This window comes from Argiope bruennichi, chromosome 6, assembly GCF_947563725.1.
Source record: "Argiope bruennichi chromosome 6, qqArgBrue1.1, whole genome shotgun sequence".
In the NCBI taxonomy this organism is placed as follows: Eukaryota; Metazoa; Arthropoda; class Arachnida; order Araneae; family Araneidae; genus Argiope; species Argiope bruennichi.
This window is the reverse complement of record NC_079156.1, coordinates 125,366,286-125,384,728: the sequence shown is the minus strand read 5'-3', so window position 1 is coordinate 125,384,728 and position 18,443 is coordinate 125,366,286. Positions and strand designations below refer to the sequence as shown.

At 24.6% G+C, this 18,443-nt stretch overlaps 1 protein-coding gene across 1 annotated transcript in view; it reads left to right on the top strand.

The window, feature by feature from the left end:
* The first annotated feature begins 15,447 nt into the window (after nt 1-15,447).
* LOC129971981 (zinc finger protein 26-like) overlaps nt 15,448-18,443 on the top strand; it is a 44,426-nt gene continuing 41,430 nt past the window's right edge. The window contains exons 1-3 of the mRNA XM_056085960.1: nt 15,448-15,484; nt 16,879-17,115; nt 17,474-17,728. Of these exons, the coding sequence (XP_055941935.1) occupies nt 15,448-15,484; nt 16,879-17,115; nt 17,474-17,728 (529 nt within the window). The remainder of the gene's footprint in view (nt 15,485-16,878; nt 17,116-17,473; nt 17,729-18,443) is intronic.

Sequence of the window (18,443 nt, the reverse complement as noted above, 5' to 3'; positions counted from 1 at the left end):
TTCCTAGTTTTGAAGTTAGCAATTAATGCGAAAATTAATATTATTCATGTAGTTTAGTATGATATCAATTAAAATGATTTAGTATGTTATTTCTTTCTGTTTAGGACTAATAGATTATTGGAGGGGGGGGATTCTTTAATTTAAGAATACTTTTTGCACATGATAACTGTCTAAGGCTTAAATGGTAAACTGAGAGTAGTTTTAATCCATCAGATTTGCATAAACTATGGGCCTGCACCTTTTTACAGAGATTACCATATAAAGTGTTGAACATAAATTTTGAAGTTGAAGATGACTGGATTTTATGCTGGTCTTTGAAGCAGTTTAATGCATATTCAGGGTTTTTTTTTTTTTTTTTTGAAGAATTTGTACAATGCTATTTTTGACATTAAATGTAAACTTTTCTTTCATTTTAATAAAAGTTGAAATTGTTTTAAATTTTGAAGATTTTTTCTTTTTTTGTCTTGCGTACCACATAATATTTATTACATGTATCACTTGTCTATGTTGGAAAACTTCATAATGAAAGCATAGAATCAAAATTTGAGAGCTTATAATTATAAAAAGTCAAAAAATTATAAAGTCCTTAGAATCTTTAATTAATATTTGCTTGCTGATTAATGCTACTTATACAGTGAATGCAGTTTCTTTAATTGGTACTTTTTTAAGCAAATGAATATTTCTTATTGGGAACACAAAAATGTTTAATGTTTATATTTTAAATCTATAAAAACTTGAAATTTCAGAGTTTTGAGACTTTATTTTGATTGTTTATACTGAATGTTCTGTCTGAATGCCATCTTTTTTTTTTTAACTGTTTTTGAAATAATAATTTTTTAGTATCTTAGAATATTTTTGTTCTTTTTTCTATAGGTTTGCATGAAATATTTAACAAAAAGATAGATGCTGGTATGCTTGTGCATAGGTGTTCATCATGTGATTTTGAATCGCCATACAAAAGCAGTTTAAACAGGCACATGATGATCCATACAGGTGAACGCCATCATGTTTGTAACGTTTGCCATAAGTCTTTTCGCCAGAAAATACATCTCAAGACTCATTTTAAACTTCATACAAAGGAATACTCTTTTGAATGCTCAATTTGTGGTAAAAAATTTATCCAAAAGATTGCTTTTTTAAACCATTATACTACATGCTCTGTGAATATCTAATGTTTATTGATTCTATTCTTTTTCATTGTCAACCCATGAATTCCTACTTTGTAAAACATGTAATTAAATAAAAATGCTTCTTATGTTCTTTTTGTATTTAAAAGGATTATGTACTTTATTACAAAATATTTCATTTGATTCTTGTCCTTACTTTTTAAAATGTGCTCTTTCTGTTCATTAATATTTTGTTATATTTTATAAAATCTGTCTTTGAAAAAAAAATCATTTTTTTCTTAGATACATAATGGCATTCATTTTTTAAATGTAATTTTCTTAGAAAGTTAGCTTTGATGCTTGTAGCATAAAACAATTTTATAATTATAAATTTCCAAAAATTTTTAATGTTTTTTTAACTTGATGGTTTAAATTTTCAGCTATGCTTCATTCATTTTAATAACTGAATGTTTTATTTTTTGTTATAGACTTTGCAAACTTATTGGAGTTATATTAATACAAATATATCTATTTTATATTTTACCATATGTCAAGTTAATGATGCAATAGTAGAACTTTTGTCCTGCAATTTTGATGGATTGTATTTCCCCCTCCCTCTTTCACATTATTACATTTTCTCTATGGTGTCGTTCAGAAAGCATGTGAATGTGAGAAGTTTTACTTGACAGTTTCATATTATATGCTTATCAGTAGCTGAAAATTCTAATTTCTTAATCAAGCTCTTTGTTACTGATCTATCTGTTGAAACTATCTATTCGAAAATCTTACTAAAAAAACTTATTTTATTTATCTCACTTATTTTTAAAAAAATATTTAAAAAAAATAATATTTTGAAAATTGTGATTAATTAATATGTATGTTTATGATTTTATTGAAATGAAGTATTGAGCTTTTTGAGTATTTTAATGCTTTAAATTTTGTCACTCTACTTTTTAGGCAACTCTAAATGAAATAGTGAATCATTACAATATTATACTGTGAAGCTCTTTTAATTGCTTGCAATGGGGCCAATGTATAAAAACTGCAGCATTGAAATCCTGTTGCTGATGTTTTAAATCTAATAACCACAATATCAGAAGTTGTACATATAAATTAAAATTAAAACATATATTCCATTTTATATTGTAAAATATATATTTCTTAATTATAACATGAAAATTATGCATTTTTTAGTGTGATGAAATATAATTTTGTTTTTTGTTTGAATTCTAAAAAAAAATATAATAAATAAATAAATCACTTTGTGTGCAGTGAAACTTCAAAAAATTAAAGTTTGTCATAGATGGACAGGCTCGGTAAATTTTATGAAGATCTGCAATCCTTCACTTGCTTCTTTCCATTTCACTGTTTTAGTCTGAATATCCTCTTCTTCTTCCTTCCCCTCCATATATTTCTAGGGTTGTGGTCGCCTGGTGATAGAGTTTTGTCTTTATGGCTAGTGGATTATATAAGCAGGTTTGGTGCATATGAAATCCATCATGGCCAAATGCCCTATTGTTGGTGTGGTGTAGAATTTTAGAAAGAGAGATACTGGTTTAAGTGTCATCTTTGTCCCCGACTACAGTTCAGAATAGTCTCAAAATAGCCCTCTTGTTTCTTCAAAATGGAATATAAATTTAATTAAATTGACCATCTTTCTCTTTTTCCTAGCACATGCTTATACTTCATTAAAATGGAGAGAAAGTGGAATATGAACACAATTGTCTGTATCCACCCAGCCCACACCTCCTTTTCATTAATGTATTTCAATTTTTATACTTGTAAATTTCTTTGGATTTAAATTTCTGTCTTTAAAAGTGTTAATATAATATTAAAAGCTAAGTAGGTACCGGTTATTTTACAGTAACATACCAACTTACCTTTTTAATTAATATTTTCATTTCTGCTTGTGATTTCTTTTCTTCTAATTACAATAAAACTCTAAAATAGTGCTTTAAATCATAACTAGGAATGAGATAATTTTATTAGTGAACATTGTATAAATTGTATGTTTATTTTATTAAAGAAATAAATTTGGTTTTCTATATTTAGAATATTCTTTATAAATATTTATAATTCAGTTGTTGTTGTAAATGAGGTTAAAATGTCTTGACATGCTTAGAATTCATTTATTTTATGTTCATTTATTATTGTATGTTTAGAATTCATTTTATTTAAGCCTTCTTGGACAAAATCGATACCAGATTTATATCTGTTGTCACTGATCCAGGGCTTATAACTATAATGCACTTTAGTTCTTATTTTCTTGTTTTTTAATATATTAAAAAAATTTAGTACTTTTTTATTTTATGCATATTCTGATATAAAATTCTGACAAAGGCTCCATAATTTAACAGCAAATTGCAAGACTACATTATGCTGTGTTTTTTAAAGCATTTTTTGCATTTTCTTCAAATTCCATGCATATGCATATGTGTATATATATATATATATATATATATATATATATATATGTTTTGTCCGAAATTATTTTGTTTCTTAGTCTTTTCTGATATAATATACCAAATTTATTTATTTTGATATAATATATCAAAATAAATGGTTTAAGCGAAGTTTATTATTTGTATTCACTAATAAAGAAACTTGTGAGAATTTGATGTGCATTTTTTAAATATTTAATTTACTTATTTTTGAAGAGAAAATATTGTGGAATTTATGTGAAAGACTGTATGTTATTATTATTATTATTCTACAGATTAAATTTCAATGGAAAAAGCATGTGAATGATATCTTTAGTTTTACATAGAAATTGCTTTAAAAATATTTTGAAAGAGATAAATTTCATTTATTTCTTCTCTGAATGGTTTTTCTTTTTCTTTTTTTTCTTTTCTAAATTTGATTTAACTTGCAGAGATTTAAACTTGCAATTAAGAAAAAAAAAAAAAAAAAAAAAGCCATGATCAATAATTACTTGCTTAGTAATTTTTACTGGTTAGTGGTTGTGAGTTAAGTTTGTAATTATTACTAAGCAAGGTATTTTATGAAACATTTTCTTATAGAGGCTGTATATTTGATAATAAATACTCAACAAAAATAAAACGTTTCAGAAGATCCTGTTAATAAGATTGGAATTTAAATTTTGAAGTGAGTGGGATTTTTTGTTTTCATGATTTTAACAATTATATTTCATTGATTTTCAGGAAGTTGTGGAATATAAAATAGAATCTTTAACATTAATCTGTTACTTAAATAGTACCTTTATTGAACTTTTTTTTTTTATTCTGTATACTAATTGCCATAGCATTCAATGAATGAAACATTTTCCTTGAAGTATTTGATATATTATTTACTTATTTATTACTGATTGCAATTTTTATCTACTTTTTCCTCCATCCAGGTCAAAGAGAAAGGAAGTCATTCAATGCTGAAACCATAGTAAAAAATGGGATTGTTATTTATTGCTGTTCTGATTGCCCTTATCAAACTCCACTAAAGTGGAACTTAAAGACACACATGTATGTCCACACAGGCGAAAAACCATTTGTATGTAATATTTGCAAAAAATCATTCAATCAGAGAGGAAATCTGAAATCGCACATGAAACGTCATTTTCAATGCTGATTAGTATTCTTTGCATTGATTGATTTTTCAAAAATTGATTCCATTGATTGTTTGAGACTGATAGAAGAAGTGTTCTTTAAAGAAAAATGTATTCCATAAAATTTGAAAGCTTGTTCAGTACTGCTTGTAAGTTTTTGTAAAATGATGTCATGAAGAATGTCTCAAAGATATTTATCAAATAATCTTACTTAGAAAAATAATTATATGGTACATATATTCACACTTTAGTATCAACAATGGATCTGCTTCCATTAGATTTTTTTTGCTTTCATGTTTCTTAATAATGCTCTATTGCATGATAGTTATTAATGTTGTATTAAGTGTCTATCTGCTATGTAATTTGTGTCATATAAAACAATTAGTAAAAATCTCTATCAATAAAGAAGTAGATTTTAATTTTATTAGTGTGTTTTCAAATGTGAGTTTTGAAGATAACAGGATTTTTTTCTTACTTAGAAATATCTTAATTTTTTTCTCAAAATTTTCATATGATTTTGCATTTTTCTTATGTGAAATTGACAATTTATTAATATTTATTTACTATTCTAAGCAGCTGATTGGTACTTTTCACCCAGATTAAATAAAAAGAATGTTTTTGACTTGTTTTATGCAGGTTTTAATGTTTCATTTGATGTGCAGATAATTCACCGTTTTTTAAAATTAATCTTATCAGTTTTGATACATTTTAAATATTTCTTACTACATCCTCCCCAGCCCCCTTCTCTTTGCTTATTCATGCAAAATCTTATTCATGTTCACTATAAAATGTGAGGTGAAATCAATTCATTCTTAGGATTTAAGTAGGTAAGAAAGAATAAATAATCCAAATTTTGATTTGATTATGTATGTCAAAAATACATTATTTTGTTTGTTCTAGAATTTTCTGACATTATTCATATTATGATATTTATTACATAGAACAGATTATGTAGAATAATTTCAAAATTTGTTTATTTATCCTATTTTATACAAAATATTCCTTTAATAATTAAAACATTTATTTAGCATTTATTAACATGAAAATTAACACACTTGTTTAAAACATGTACTTTTAATAGTTTTTTTTCCATTTATTATTATTGATAATTTTTTAAGTGAATTAAAATGCTCATAGTAGTTTATACTTGAAAATTTTAATTAATTTTATATTTTTTTGTTAAAAAATATTTTAAAACAAAAGTTATTGCTTTTGTTAATCCTGTTATATATCTTTTCATCCATAAGAGTTTTTTTTTCTTTCTATTTTGAGGATTTAAAATATGAAAAGTATAATGATCATTGCAGTTTTTGTTGTTCTGATTAAGCAGTTTGTGTTTATTTTATTTGTTTATAATAAATTTATATATATAAAATTTTTTTGGTTGCTAAATTTATTTAAAGTTGAATTAAAAAGACAATTGAAACTTTTTTTATTTTTAGAATCTCATATTCTACTACAAAATACATTTTTTTTTTGTAAGAATTTAGTGGAAAAGTAGAGAAAATGTTTTGAAATTTCATTATTGGTTTCTCTTTAATTTTTTAAACCTTTTTATATGAATTAAATAAAAAAGAAAAACCTACTGCTGCTCCTTAGTTTTCTAATTTGATAACAACTGATCTTTTTATTATTCAAATCTGAAAGAAATTTTGTATTAAAATCATCATTTCCTTTGTGTGTAAAAAAAAAATCACGTAAAGTAATTTGAAATTTTTTAAAAGGGTGAAATGTTATTTTATTTCTAATCTAAAAGTTTTTGAAGAAGCATTTATAAGAGTGATGGTAGGAGATTTCTTTAAATTGAAAGAACCAAAAAACACATTACTTTTAATTGAATTACCCTTCATTTTTGCTATGGAATTATTTATTTAGTTATTTTTTTATGGGGCTCTTGTAAATGAATTTAGTTTCAGTACTTAATTAAATAACAGCATGTGTAACTGCATGCTTCTTACATTTAATATTGCTTTCAAATAGTCTAGTGTAATTAGAAAGGAATAAAAAGATTATGAATTTATTAAAATTAAGTAGTAGAAGCTGTTTAGTATTTCTATTTTATTCTAAGCAGTGCTTTTCTTACTTTTTATGAATCTAACTATGTATAAAGAAAGCAATAATTCATTACTTGGTTAAAAGCTTAAAAAGTTTACACTAATTTCTTATCATTTTGAATAAATTAATTATTGAATTATTTTTAGAAAAGATCAGCAACATTATATATGTGAGCATCTTATTTTTAAGACTGGAAATGAGACTTTTCAATTGGACATTTTGGAGAAAGGAGAAACACTATTTCACAAATCTTTAATTGAAATGGATTTGTCAGCTTTTTTTAAATATGATGCTAAATAATTGTAAAGTTCATTATCTTGAATATAACTTATCTATTATTTATAAATTCTAATTCTAATTTATAAATAATATTGTGTAAAGCTGTATTTCTTACTAAGTTGTGGGAATGTTGAATTAATCATAATTGGAAGACACTAAATAGTTTCCTTACTTCATCTTCTGATTCTGATAAACAAATAGAAAAATATGATTACTATTTAAATGTATTCAGTTTTTTTTTTTACAATGAATAATTTTTTTTATTCTGTTAATATTCTTAAAATGTGTTGCCAGAGAATTTTCATTCATTATAAAGCAATACATTAAGAATTAATTTTTTCTTTATCAAATATAAAAGTTAGTTCATTTTAAGCAATATTTCATCCAAAATACTGTTTTAATATTTGCAGATATTTTAAATGATTTTTCTTTCCATGATCTTTAATTTAAGTTGACTTGTATGTTTAAATTTATATTTAAACTGCCTTTTCGCATAATGAAATTTAAAAAAGCTTAATTATACATATTTTTACTTTCTAGACTCTGAAGAAATGGATGCTTTTTCTTTGAAAATTTTTGAAGATGGAAAGCCAGTATATCTGTGTTCCCTTTGTGACCACAATACTCCTAAGAAAGGATACATGAAAAAGCATTTGCTGACTCACTCTAAAATACGACCTTTTAAATGTGAACTATGTTCTAAGAGTTTCAATAGAAATGCTACTCTTATCAGGCACAGACGGTCACATACAGGAGAACGTCCATATGAATGTGATATTTGTGGATGGGCATTTTCACGGCTATATGGATTAAATTGTCATAACAAAAAATACCACTAGCATAATTTGTTTGAAACTATAAAATGGAAGCTTATTGGTGATAAACTGGGAATTATAAAATACTGCTTAGTGGGTTTTAAAAAACAGATTTGGAATTCTGACTCATTAAATAAATGCTTTAAAAATTAAAAAAGATGTTGGCAAAAACATTTTCTATCATAGCAATGTAATTAGTTTAGAGTCTCCAGAAATATTCACTCAAAAGACTGCCTTAATTATTTACTATTCTCCTATTGTTGCATACTTCGAATTTTAAATCAAACTTCCTCCCAAATTTGTTGCAACTGCTGAATACATGCTTTGATGTATGATTTTAATTTATTTAGAACTGATATTGTCAAATCAAAGTGTTGGGTAATTTAATGTCAATTAACAAGATTAAATTATGTATAATTGTTGTTAAATTTATTTTACAGATATTAGAGTTTGGTTATTTTTTTCTCAAATATATATATAGCAGGTGTGTGTAGCATTAATTAAATAAAGTATGAATTGGATCAAGAAATAAGAGAATATTTTAGCATGAAGTTAATATGGCTAAATTAAGATAAAAATTAGGGAAATTAATTGAGATTTAATTTAGATTAAGAGATACCATTACACACACATAATACTAGCTATAATTGTTAAACTATATTATGATAAATAATTACGTTTTTGTCATTACTTTTTGTTAAATAGAGAAAGGTTTTTGATTTTAGAATTGCCTGAACATGTTTAAGACTGTCAGTACTAAAGGAATAGTTTTAATAATAATAATAAAATAGATTTAAAAAAAATAATTTGTTTGTTATTGAAACAAAGTCCTTTTAAAAACTGGAAAGCAAATTAAAAAAAATGTCATTAATTATTTTAGAAAAAATGGTTACCCTAATTGGACTATTAATTATTTTGTTTTAAAATTTGAATTAATACACAATGCTTGAAATCAAGCATAACATTTTATGTACTATATAATTTGTCTTTCTCATCTGTTTCCTCACATGTGAACAATATAATATAGTTTTTAGTCTCTTTAAATGAACATTTGAAATTTTAATTATTATTTAATTTGGTTTATTCTTTTTCTAATTTCTGATAACTAATAGTAATTATAACTGCCTTCTAAGCTACTCCTTTAATTCAGGTGTGTCAATTCAAATACTAATTATGATCAAATAAAGATGATCTGAGTTTATTTAAGCTACATTTTTTTTAATGATCTACATAACTTTAACTTTTACAGAAACTTAGGGTTATTTTTTTTTAAAAATGGTTAAACTTATATTTTCTTTAGACTTCACATCTCTTCTTTGCTACCATCTTTGTACCTTTGATAAAATTTTTGTCTCTAGTGATTAATTTTAAATCCAATCCAAGCTCATTATGCTTAATTTAGGATCTGATTGGAAACATAATTTTTCGCAAATGAAAATGTGCTATTAACTGATTGCTGTGATTAACTCATCCAGGCATGAAAATAATTTCATATGTCAATTATTGAGTGTTTCTAAATCTAGTTAGTAAAAATTTTATAAAATGTAAGTATCTGAACTAAACTCAATTTTCTTTCAAATCTGAGCAGTGTTGGATCATTATTACAATTATTTGCTGTTGGTGAGGTAAATAGTATGTTGGTTCAATTTGACTTATTATTAATGATTGTATTTAATTAGGAATTTAAAAAATAAGCTTCAAAGTTTATTTAAAATTTTATTTCATATTGTTATGCTTGCTGTACTGTAAAGACATTTGTTGCGGAATATGAGTTTGGTGCCCTTGCTTTAGTTGAAGATAATAATCCTTGCACTTTAAAATGCTTTAGTAATTGATTTTAATCCAATCTGAGCAGTTTTTTAATAATTAACAACAATAGAAGCTGTAAACTGTTTTGATAAATTATAATAAATTGTCATTAAATACATTTGCTCTATAAGAATAGAATTGAAAACAATAAAGACTATTAATATTTTTATAAATATTTTGAATCTAAATGAACACTAACTGTTAATGCATAGTACTTATTTTAAAAGTGATTCTATAAACCAGATTTATATTTTTGTATTGTTATTTGCCTCTTATGAACCCAATATTTATTTCAATTAAGGTTATGTTTGGTAATCAGAGTGTAAGTTAGGCAAATTCTAAATTAGCAACTCTTTTCTGCATCTGATTTATTTATTTAGTTTCTTAATATGTGATTCAATAATTTAGTATAAGTTAAAGGTGCAAGTTTATTTTATTTTAATTACATTATTTTTTAATAAATTGATTAATTTATATTTATTTTGCTAATTTTTCAAAAAGTTTTATTGAACCATCTGTTATTGTTGTAATTCTTTTTATTTAAAGTGACTTCCAATTGCAAAGTTTGTTTTATTGTGTATTTGCAACTGCTAACATTACTATTTTCCTTTGACTGTTAGTAATCTATTGAAAATATTTACAAACAAATTACAAATCTATTCTATTTTTTCAGCTTCTTCACATCATATTAAAAATTTTAAATCATGCATTCTTTTTCTAAAAAATTTTTTTTTTGAATTATGTTGTTTTATAATTTTTTTTCTTTACATTTCTGACCAGAAAAGTAGATTAATTATTTGACTCTGTAAGAAATTATACTGGATTACTAGAAATTTAAAACATTTATTTGGGGGGTGGAAACTAATTGATTTTTGTTCATTTTTTTGAGAATGATTAAACAGTTTTCCAGTAGTTATGCTTATGTGAAAGCCCTTATTTTTAATATTTCTATTACATGTTTTCTTTTTATTAGTTATTTATTCCTGTGCCAGGTATAGAATAAGATGAAATGTTTACTTTGTATTTGGGTGAAAATGGTAATAGTATATACTTTTGTTGCTTCTGTCTTTAGTTTACTTGTTTTAAAGGAAATATAAAAAGTCATGTCTTTATATGCTTTTTAAAACATTGATATTTAGAACACAATTCTAGTGTAAGGTATAAAAATGTTGCATTTTTCTGTAACCAAACATTGAATTATTGTCACTAAGTATTTTTTTTTTTGTTAAATTTATTTTCTTTAATTTGCAATTTCATTTGTTATTAACTTGTGCAAATAATAACTTAATTATTAATTTGCAATAACAAAGGATTTATTTGTAAAAATGTAATTTTTATTGCCTGTTTTCTAAATTTTAAAGTAAGTAAATTCATTTATTATATATATATATAATATGAGTCTTTTTTATTTAATTTAGCAGAATCCATATTAATATGTGGAATGATGGAATTTTTTATATATTTATGTGAAATATTTATATATATTTTATTTTGTGTGTTTTATATTATTTCTGTGTATTTTATCAAATATTATCCTTTTTTTTTGTTAGACTCTTGACAATTTTAAGACTAATAAATAATTTTGTTCTTAAAAATTTAAAGGCTGCTTCAATTAAATTGCTTCATATCAATATATATTTAACTAATCTGTTAAAGTAATCATAATTTTCAGAATTGTGTACTTTTAATTTAGTTGAAATCAATTAAAAATAATAATTTAAATGAGTAATACTTTCAAATTAAAATTCAGGACTTATTATTACAGTCTAAACTTGATTTTCCCCTTGATTTTTTGGAAAAAGTGATACTTTGATGATAAAAAAAAAAGTGATAAAAAAGGCACAAAAACCATAATACAGAATGCAAAACAAAACATTGCTCATCATTAGCAGAAAAATATGCTATTGTTTTTCCTTTTTGTAAATTATTTATTGCTGTAAATTACTTTGATTTGGTTTTTTTTATTGTTCTTATATTTTATACGGTTTAAATAATTTGATGAGAATGAAATTATATTTTTTCATTTTGGATAATTTCTCTAAAAATGAATAAAAATTTTCAAACAAAAATCTATAATTTGCAAATGAAATAATTTTTATTTTGTACTTAATTTTTAACACTGAATTTCATTTAGCAATATGTAGTCTGCTTTTGTAAGCTATTCTAAGTCAGATTATTTTAATATATACATATTTCTGTTAAAATTTCTTTGTTTGCATAATACTCCTATATTTTAAAAAATTATTTCTGCTGTAATCACATTGTAATTTCATTGTAACTGGTTTAAGTGATTTTTTAAAAAATTTCTTATTATATTTGTTTCTTCTTTTCAATTTATTCTAAAATATTGTTAATTTCTTTATGTTTTAATATTATTTGATTTCAGATATGGGATAAAGTTCTTTTCCAATAATTATTTTCTAAAATTTATAAAATATATTAATTTCTTTTGAAATTATTGCAAATTGCTTTGTTACTGATCCCAGGTACCTAAATTTTTGTGTACGCATTATTAAGTAAATTTCCTTATCTGTATTTTTTTAGAATAACTTTTGTAAAATCAATAGTATTGACCACAAAAATAACTATGACAGTTTCAAATTTCTAAAATTTTGCTTTTATTCATTTATAATTATTAATTATTATGTGTTTTCAATGAAACTTTCTAAATTAAAGAACATCAATGATTACACTAATAACATGCTAAAATTAAAAAAAAAAAAAAATATGGATGAGTTTTAGCTTTCACATGAAGTGTGTTATCATGTTTGTAATTAAAAAAAATAATTAGAATTTAAAAATTATCTATTTCAAAGTGAATATTTATGATCATTAAGAATTTTTATGAATCATTATGAGTATTTATAATATGTTATTGCAACTTCTTATTCTGTTTACTGAGTTTTTTAAATATTTTTTTCATTTTATTACGAAGTAAGCATCATTTTGACTGGATTTTGTTATTCACATTTTGCCTCTGATTTTAGATGGAAGTGCTGTATTTTCTGTGAAATGTTTGGAAAATGGAATTCAGTTGTTCTGTTGTGCTTGTTGTTCTTATTCCACACCATACAAAGGAAATTTAAAAGTTCACTTGCTGACCCATGGTGACATTCGTCCATTTACTTGTAATGTATGCCATAAATCTTTTAATCAGAAGGCACATCTCATAAGACATTTTCGCCTGCACTCTGGAGAAAGACCATACAAGTGTTCATTGTGTGATAAAGCATTTGTTTCAGATTCTGCTTTGAGTTATCACAAAAGAACTCATTTTAAAAACTAAAGACAAAATACTGTATTTGTATTTTTAGTAATAAGAAATGATATAGCACAAGGCAATTATTATTCATAAAGTGACTTGAATTTCTTAATTTTGACCTGAAATTCAATAGGTATTGAAAGAGAGTGGCTTTGATCAATCTAAAATCCCTGATTACTTTAAATCTGCTTGAGAAATTGCAATAAATGTTAGTTTTCTAGAGCGTGTGTTAAAGAAAATTAGAAAAAAAATGGGATTTGGATCAGAAAATAAAATATTTTAGAATGAAGTGACATGGGCTAATTTAAGGTAAAAATTAAGAAATTAATTAAAATTTTATATATATATATATATATATATATATATATATATATATATATATATATATATATATATATATATATATATATATATATATATATATATATATATATAAATGATTCAAATGGATAGGGTGGATTCTTTCTTTTGTACTCAGTGTAGGATAAGTTCATGTTGTAAAATTTAATGAAATCCTAATTCATAAAAATAAAATCTGTTTATTTTTTTAAAAATCTATGTTATTTTAAAGAATTTTTTATGGGAGTGTTCAAATATGAGTAAAATTTGAGATTGTTTAGTTTGAATTTAAAACAAAACTAAATGCAGCCTCTTTCCTGCATCACAACTTTAGGGAAAAAGATCCTGTGGAATAATAAATAAAAATAGACACTTAAATCGATAAACATTCACATTAAAAAAAAAATCATTCTCAGAAAAACCAGCACAACTTTAAAGATGCGAAAGTAAAGTTCTGTGTTATGAAAAATTTAAACTCAAAATTATCAGGTAGAAATGAGCTACTGGTTTGTAAAACAATGTTAAAGCCAGTTTCCGTTTTTTTTTTTTTTTTTTTTTCTCTTCCCTTTCATATTTTATACTTAATCTGAATTATCACAGATTAAGTATAAAGTATTTTATATTATAAATATTTAAGACACTTTCATTCTTTCATATTAATTATCAAGGCTCTTCCATTTTTGCTATGCTATTGAATTATAATACTACTTTCTCCAATCAATAATAATATCTTTATGTTTAGAACTTTTGAATTCAACAAATTTATGAATCTTCCTGAGCATCTAGACTTTGGCTTTCTGATATGTCCGGATACTTTAGTTTTATGCATTGCAAACTCATTCAGTTTTTTTGTTATGCAAGTCAAGCGAAATTAATTCTACAATAACATTAGATTGAAAACTATTACATAAATTCTGAAAATGATATTCGTTTAATAAAATTTCTTAGGTCAACTTTTTTTTAAGATTTAAAATTTTAAAGTAATTGGGCTGAGACTGCATAAAGAATTATTATTCAAGTGTTATTTTTGCATTCATTTTTACATATTTTTTATGTGCATTATTAATTAAAGTATTAATATGAATGCATGGCTTGACTAGTGAGCTGATGTAGAAGAAAATCGTCATTTTGCTGGTGAAAAAATTATATTTTTATTTAAATTGTTCTTCATATTTCTTAATAGTTTAAAAACCTAATAATTAACTATTGCATACTCAAGCCAATAATTTGTGACTATTCTTGGCGAGGATTCGTATTTTACAAAAAATATTAAATGGCAAAAAAATGTGAGAAAGTTTTCATATTAATTTTCTTGGTGCTTTTGTATTTATAATTACCTATGTTGTGAACAAATCTATGTAAGCATTTGATTTATTGGAAATATATAAGCATTTGATCTAGTGTATTCTTTTTTTATTTTATGTCTGCAGGTTTAATATACTAAATTTCATTCATCTAGTATGTGATGTTTATGAATAAAGGTGCTCTTATACATACATATGTCCTTTTGACAGAATTGGCTCAAACCATTAAACTTGTATTACATTTTATTTTAATTTTTTTGTCAATGTTATATTGGTAGCAGCATTCAATTTGCATATCAGTGTTTTTGTAAAATATTGTGCAAAAAGACATTCATTTATTGTTTTTATTTTGCATGTATGGATTTAAGAACGAAGATTTAGAGTAAATTTAAATCTGAATCACTGTTCTTTCCTCCCCTCTAAATCTAAGAGAATATATATATATATATATATATATATATATATATATATATATATATATATATATATATATATATATGTAAAAAAAAAATCTCTCTCTCTCCCTCTTCCCCTTTCTCTCTCTTTCTCTCTCTCTCTCTGTGTGTGTGAGTGTGTGTAATGGTATTTTGAAATCTAATTTAAACTTAATTAATTTTCTAATTTTTTATCTTAATTTAGTCCATATTAACTTCTCTTATTTCCTGATCCAATGCCACCTTTTTTATTTAATTAATGCAAAGGAAACTCTGTAAAATTGCTGACATCAACAAGTTCCCACACTCAGAGTGAAGGGAAAAAAAGATTGTCGAGCTATAACATTCTTTTAAAAGATCCCTATAATTAATTTGACAAAATTGACACATGTAAAGAAATCCCTATAAAATCTAACAGTATATAATCACAGGGATAAATATTTCATTAGCTTTTCCTCATTTCGCTCTTGTGTCATTTTGTGTTGATGTCGCTTCTCCTCTGTCCTTCCATCACTTCTCCTTGTACATAAATGTTTTCATTTAATTTTTGTTAATGTGGGATTTACTCTAATAGTGTGCTTATATCTGTTTCTTTGAATCTTATTCTGTTTATTTTATTAAAATATTATTATCATAAAATCCTTTTTAATGCATCTGAAATAAATAGTGCTCTGAAATAGAATAACGTTCAAGAAAACCAAAATTTTTTGAAATTAAAGTGATATATTTATTGTATTTATTTTTTATTTTCCTTATTTACTGTTTTCTTGATATTTTAAGTGTATAAAAGTATATAAAAATTATGTTTATAATTTATTTTAGTATAAAATAAAGTTTTTATTTCTGTTGTTTACTATTCTGCAATTATCAATCTTATATTCTCTCTAAATCTTTCTCTTTAAATTTATCACTGAATTATGAATTCCCTGCACACTCAAAAATCTAAAAAATATGTTTGTATAAACGAATAATTTTTATATAATAATTATGCCTCTTTTTAATAATTTTTCTCTTAGTTATTTTATGATTAAAGCCTTGATGTATTTTGTGGCTTAACATTTATTCAAAATTTCATTTGTTATAAAAAATTGTACAAGACACTGAAAAATTCATTAATTTTCAGTCGATTAAATGACATATCAACGAATATTCTAAAAACTAAACACATAAGGATAAATTTACTGCAAACATTAAAATGTTCTGAATTCAAAAATATGTTTGGAAATTTATTGAACATTTTAACCACTTATTAAATATGTATGATAGTTGATGTTTTTTTGTATGTCTGAGGCTTTATAATTTACAGATGTTATTTCAAGAAATTAAATTACACGTAGTACATAAAACAAGAAAATATTTATTGTAAATATTTTGTTTAAAATCTTATTGCTCCCTATCTCTCTCTTAAATCTCTATTTTTTTATTTGCTTTTTAAAATATGTATTCTTGTAGTTATTTAGTGTAAATTGTGTTCGCTGAAAGCTTCCTTTAGTTAAGTTTTATACAATATTGCTTCATTTTTCGTTAGTTTATTATAAAATTTAATAATAGATTATTTTATTATGATATATTATACATAAACTTGAATTTCCTTGTGTTAAAATAGTGAATATTTAGAATTGATAACAACTAGAGAAAATTACTAGAGAACAAGATATTGCTGCTAAGATTGTAATGTCAGATTTTTCTCGTTTGATATTTGATTTTCTGTATTTTATACTTATTTTTCTTCTAGATGTGTCACATCGATGTGCTTGAAAAAGTTATTAAAATTCCTTGTAAAAAATCGTAATTTTTTTATGTTTGAAAATTTAGTGATTTGTCTTACAAGGCAGTGCTAATAAGTGAAATGGAAATCATATTTTAAATGATTTTGTAAATTTTAATTTATATTTCCTTTTTTTTTTTTTTTTTAGATCCTGAAGAAGGGATGCGTGTGGAGAAATGCTCTGAAAGTGGTATTGAAGTGTACTATTGTGTGCATTGCCCATATTCTACACCTCACAAAGGAAACTTGAAGGCTCATTTAAACACTCATAGTGATATTCGTCCATTTGTATGCAGTGTGTGCATGAAAGGCTTCAAACAAAAATATACTCTCAAAAAGCATTTTCGCCTGCACTCTGGAGAAAGACCTTATAAATGTGATGTTTGTGAGAGGACATTTGCACAGAGATATGCATTGAGCTATCATAAAAAAGCTCATTTGAAAAACAAGACTTACAAGCAGTGTTAATTACCACTTTATTTGTAAAATGCACATATCAGTAAATAGTGAAAAGAATTTAAAGCATGAACAAACTGTTTAGCCCTCTTCAGGTGTTCTCTCAAATTGCGTAGATATATTTCGCATTCCTCTTTCAAATCAGTTAGCATTGGTCGTGACTTTCAAGAAGTCAAGATTAACAAGACTTTTTCAAGATTTTTCAAGACTAACAAGATTTTTTCACCATCTATAAAAGTTACAATATAAATTCTGATTATTCATTTCCTTTTTTTTTTTTTTTTTAGATCCAGAAGAAGGGATGTGTGTCGAGAAATGCTCTGAAAGAGGCTTTGATGTGTATTATTGTGTGCATTGCTCATATTCTACACCTTACAAACACCACTTGAAGAGACACTTAAGCATTCATAGTGATGTTCGTCCATTTGTATGCAGTGTGTGCAAGAGAGGTTTCAAACAAAAAGACTATCTCAGAACGCATTTTCGCCAGCATTCTGGAGAGAGACCTTATAAATGTGATGTTTGTGAAAAGAAATTTGCAAGTAGATATTCATTATGCTTTCATAAAAAAGTTCATTTGAAGAATGATCCTTACAAGCTTTTTAATTATCTGTAAAATGCACACATCAGTGTATCACATTGAGAATTAAAAACATAAACTATGTAACCTTTTGTTAAACACTGGTGGTCTCTCAGATTTCTTAGATATAGTTTGCACTGCTCTTTTAAATCAGTTAGTATTGATAGCCAAAGGTCGTAAGATATAATTCTTGTCAGAAAATCGTAACAATAATTACGAAATCCTGATCTTTGGCATGAATTTGCCATCTTTTCTTAATTTATCATGTGGTCCCTGACGTTTTTGATTTATCCCTGGCATGCTGTGTTTTAGATTCTTGTTTTACAAACCGATTAAAGTGTAGAGTTATAATTGCAGTCATAAGATCACTTACTAAACTTCATGTGTTTAAATCATTGCATTCTTTCTTAGTTATCAGGTTTACATATTTATTGAAAGTACAAACCAACAGGTGGTCAATTTTTTGATAGATTTGTTTCGAAATTTGACTAATGACCTTATTTTAGATATTAAATCTATGTACCAAATTTTATTCATCTAGCTCCTGTATTTTACAGTTGTTGTGCTATATTCAAATTTCCGGGCAGACAATTTTCCTTTAAATGAAAGTTACTCAAAATATGATAGAATTTTAGAAATGTGGTAGAAAGACCATATACAAAATTTCATGCGTCTAC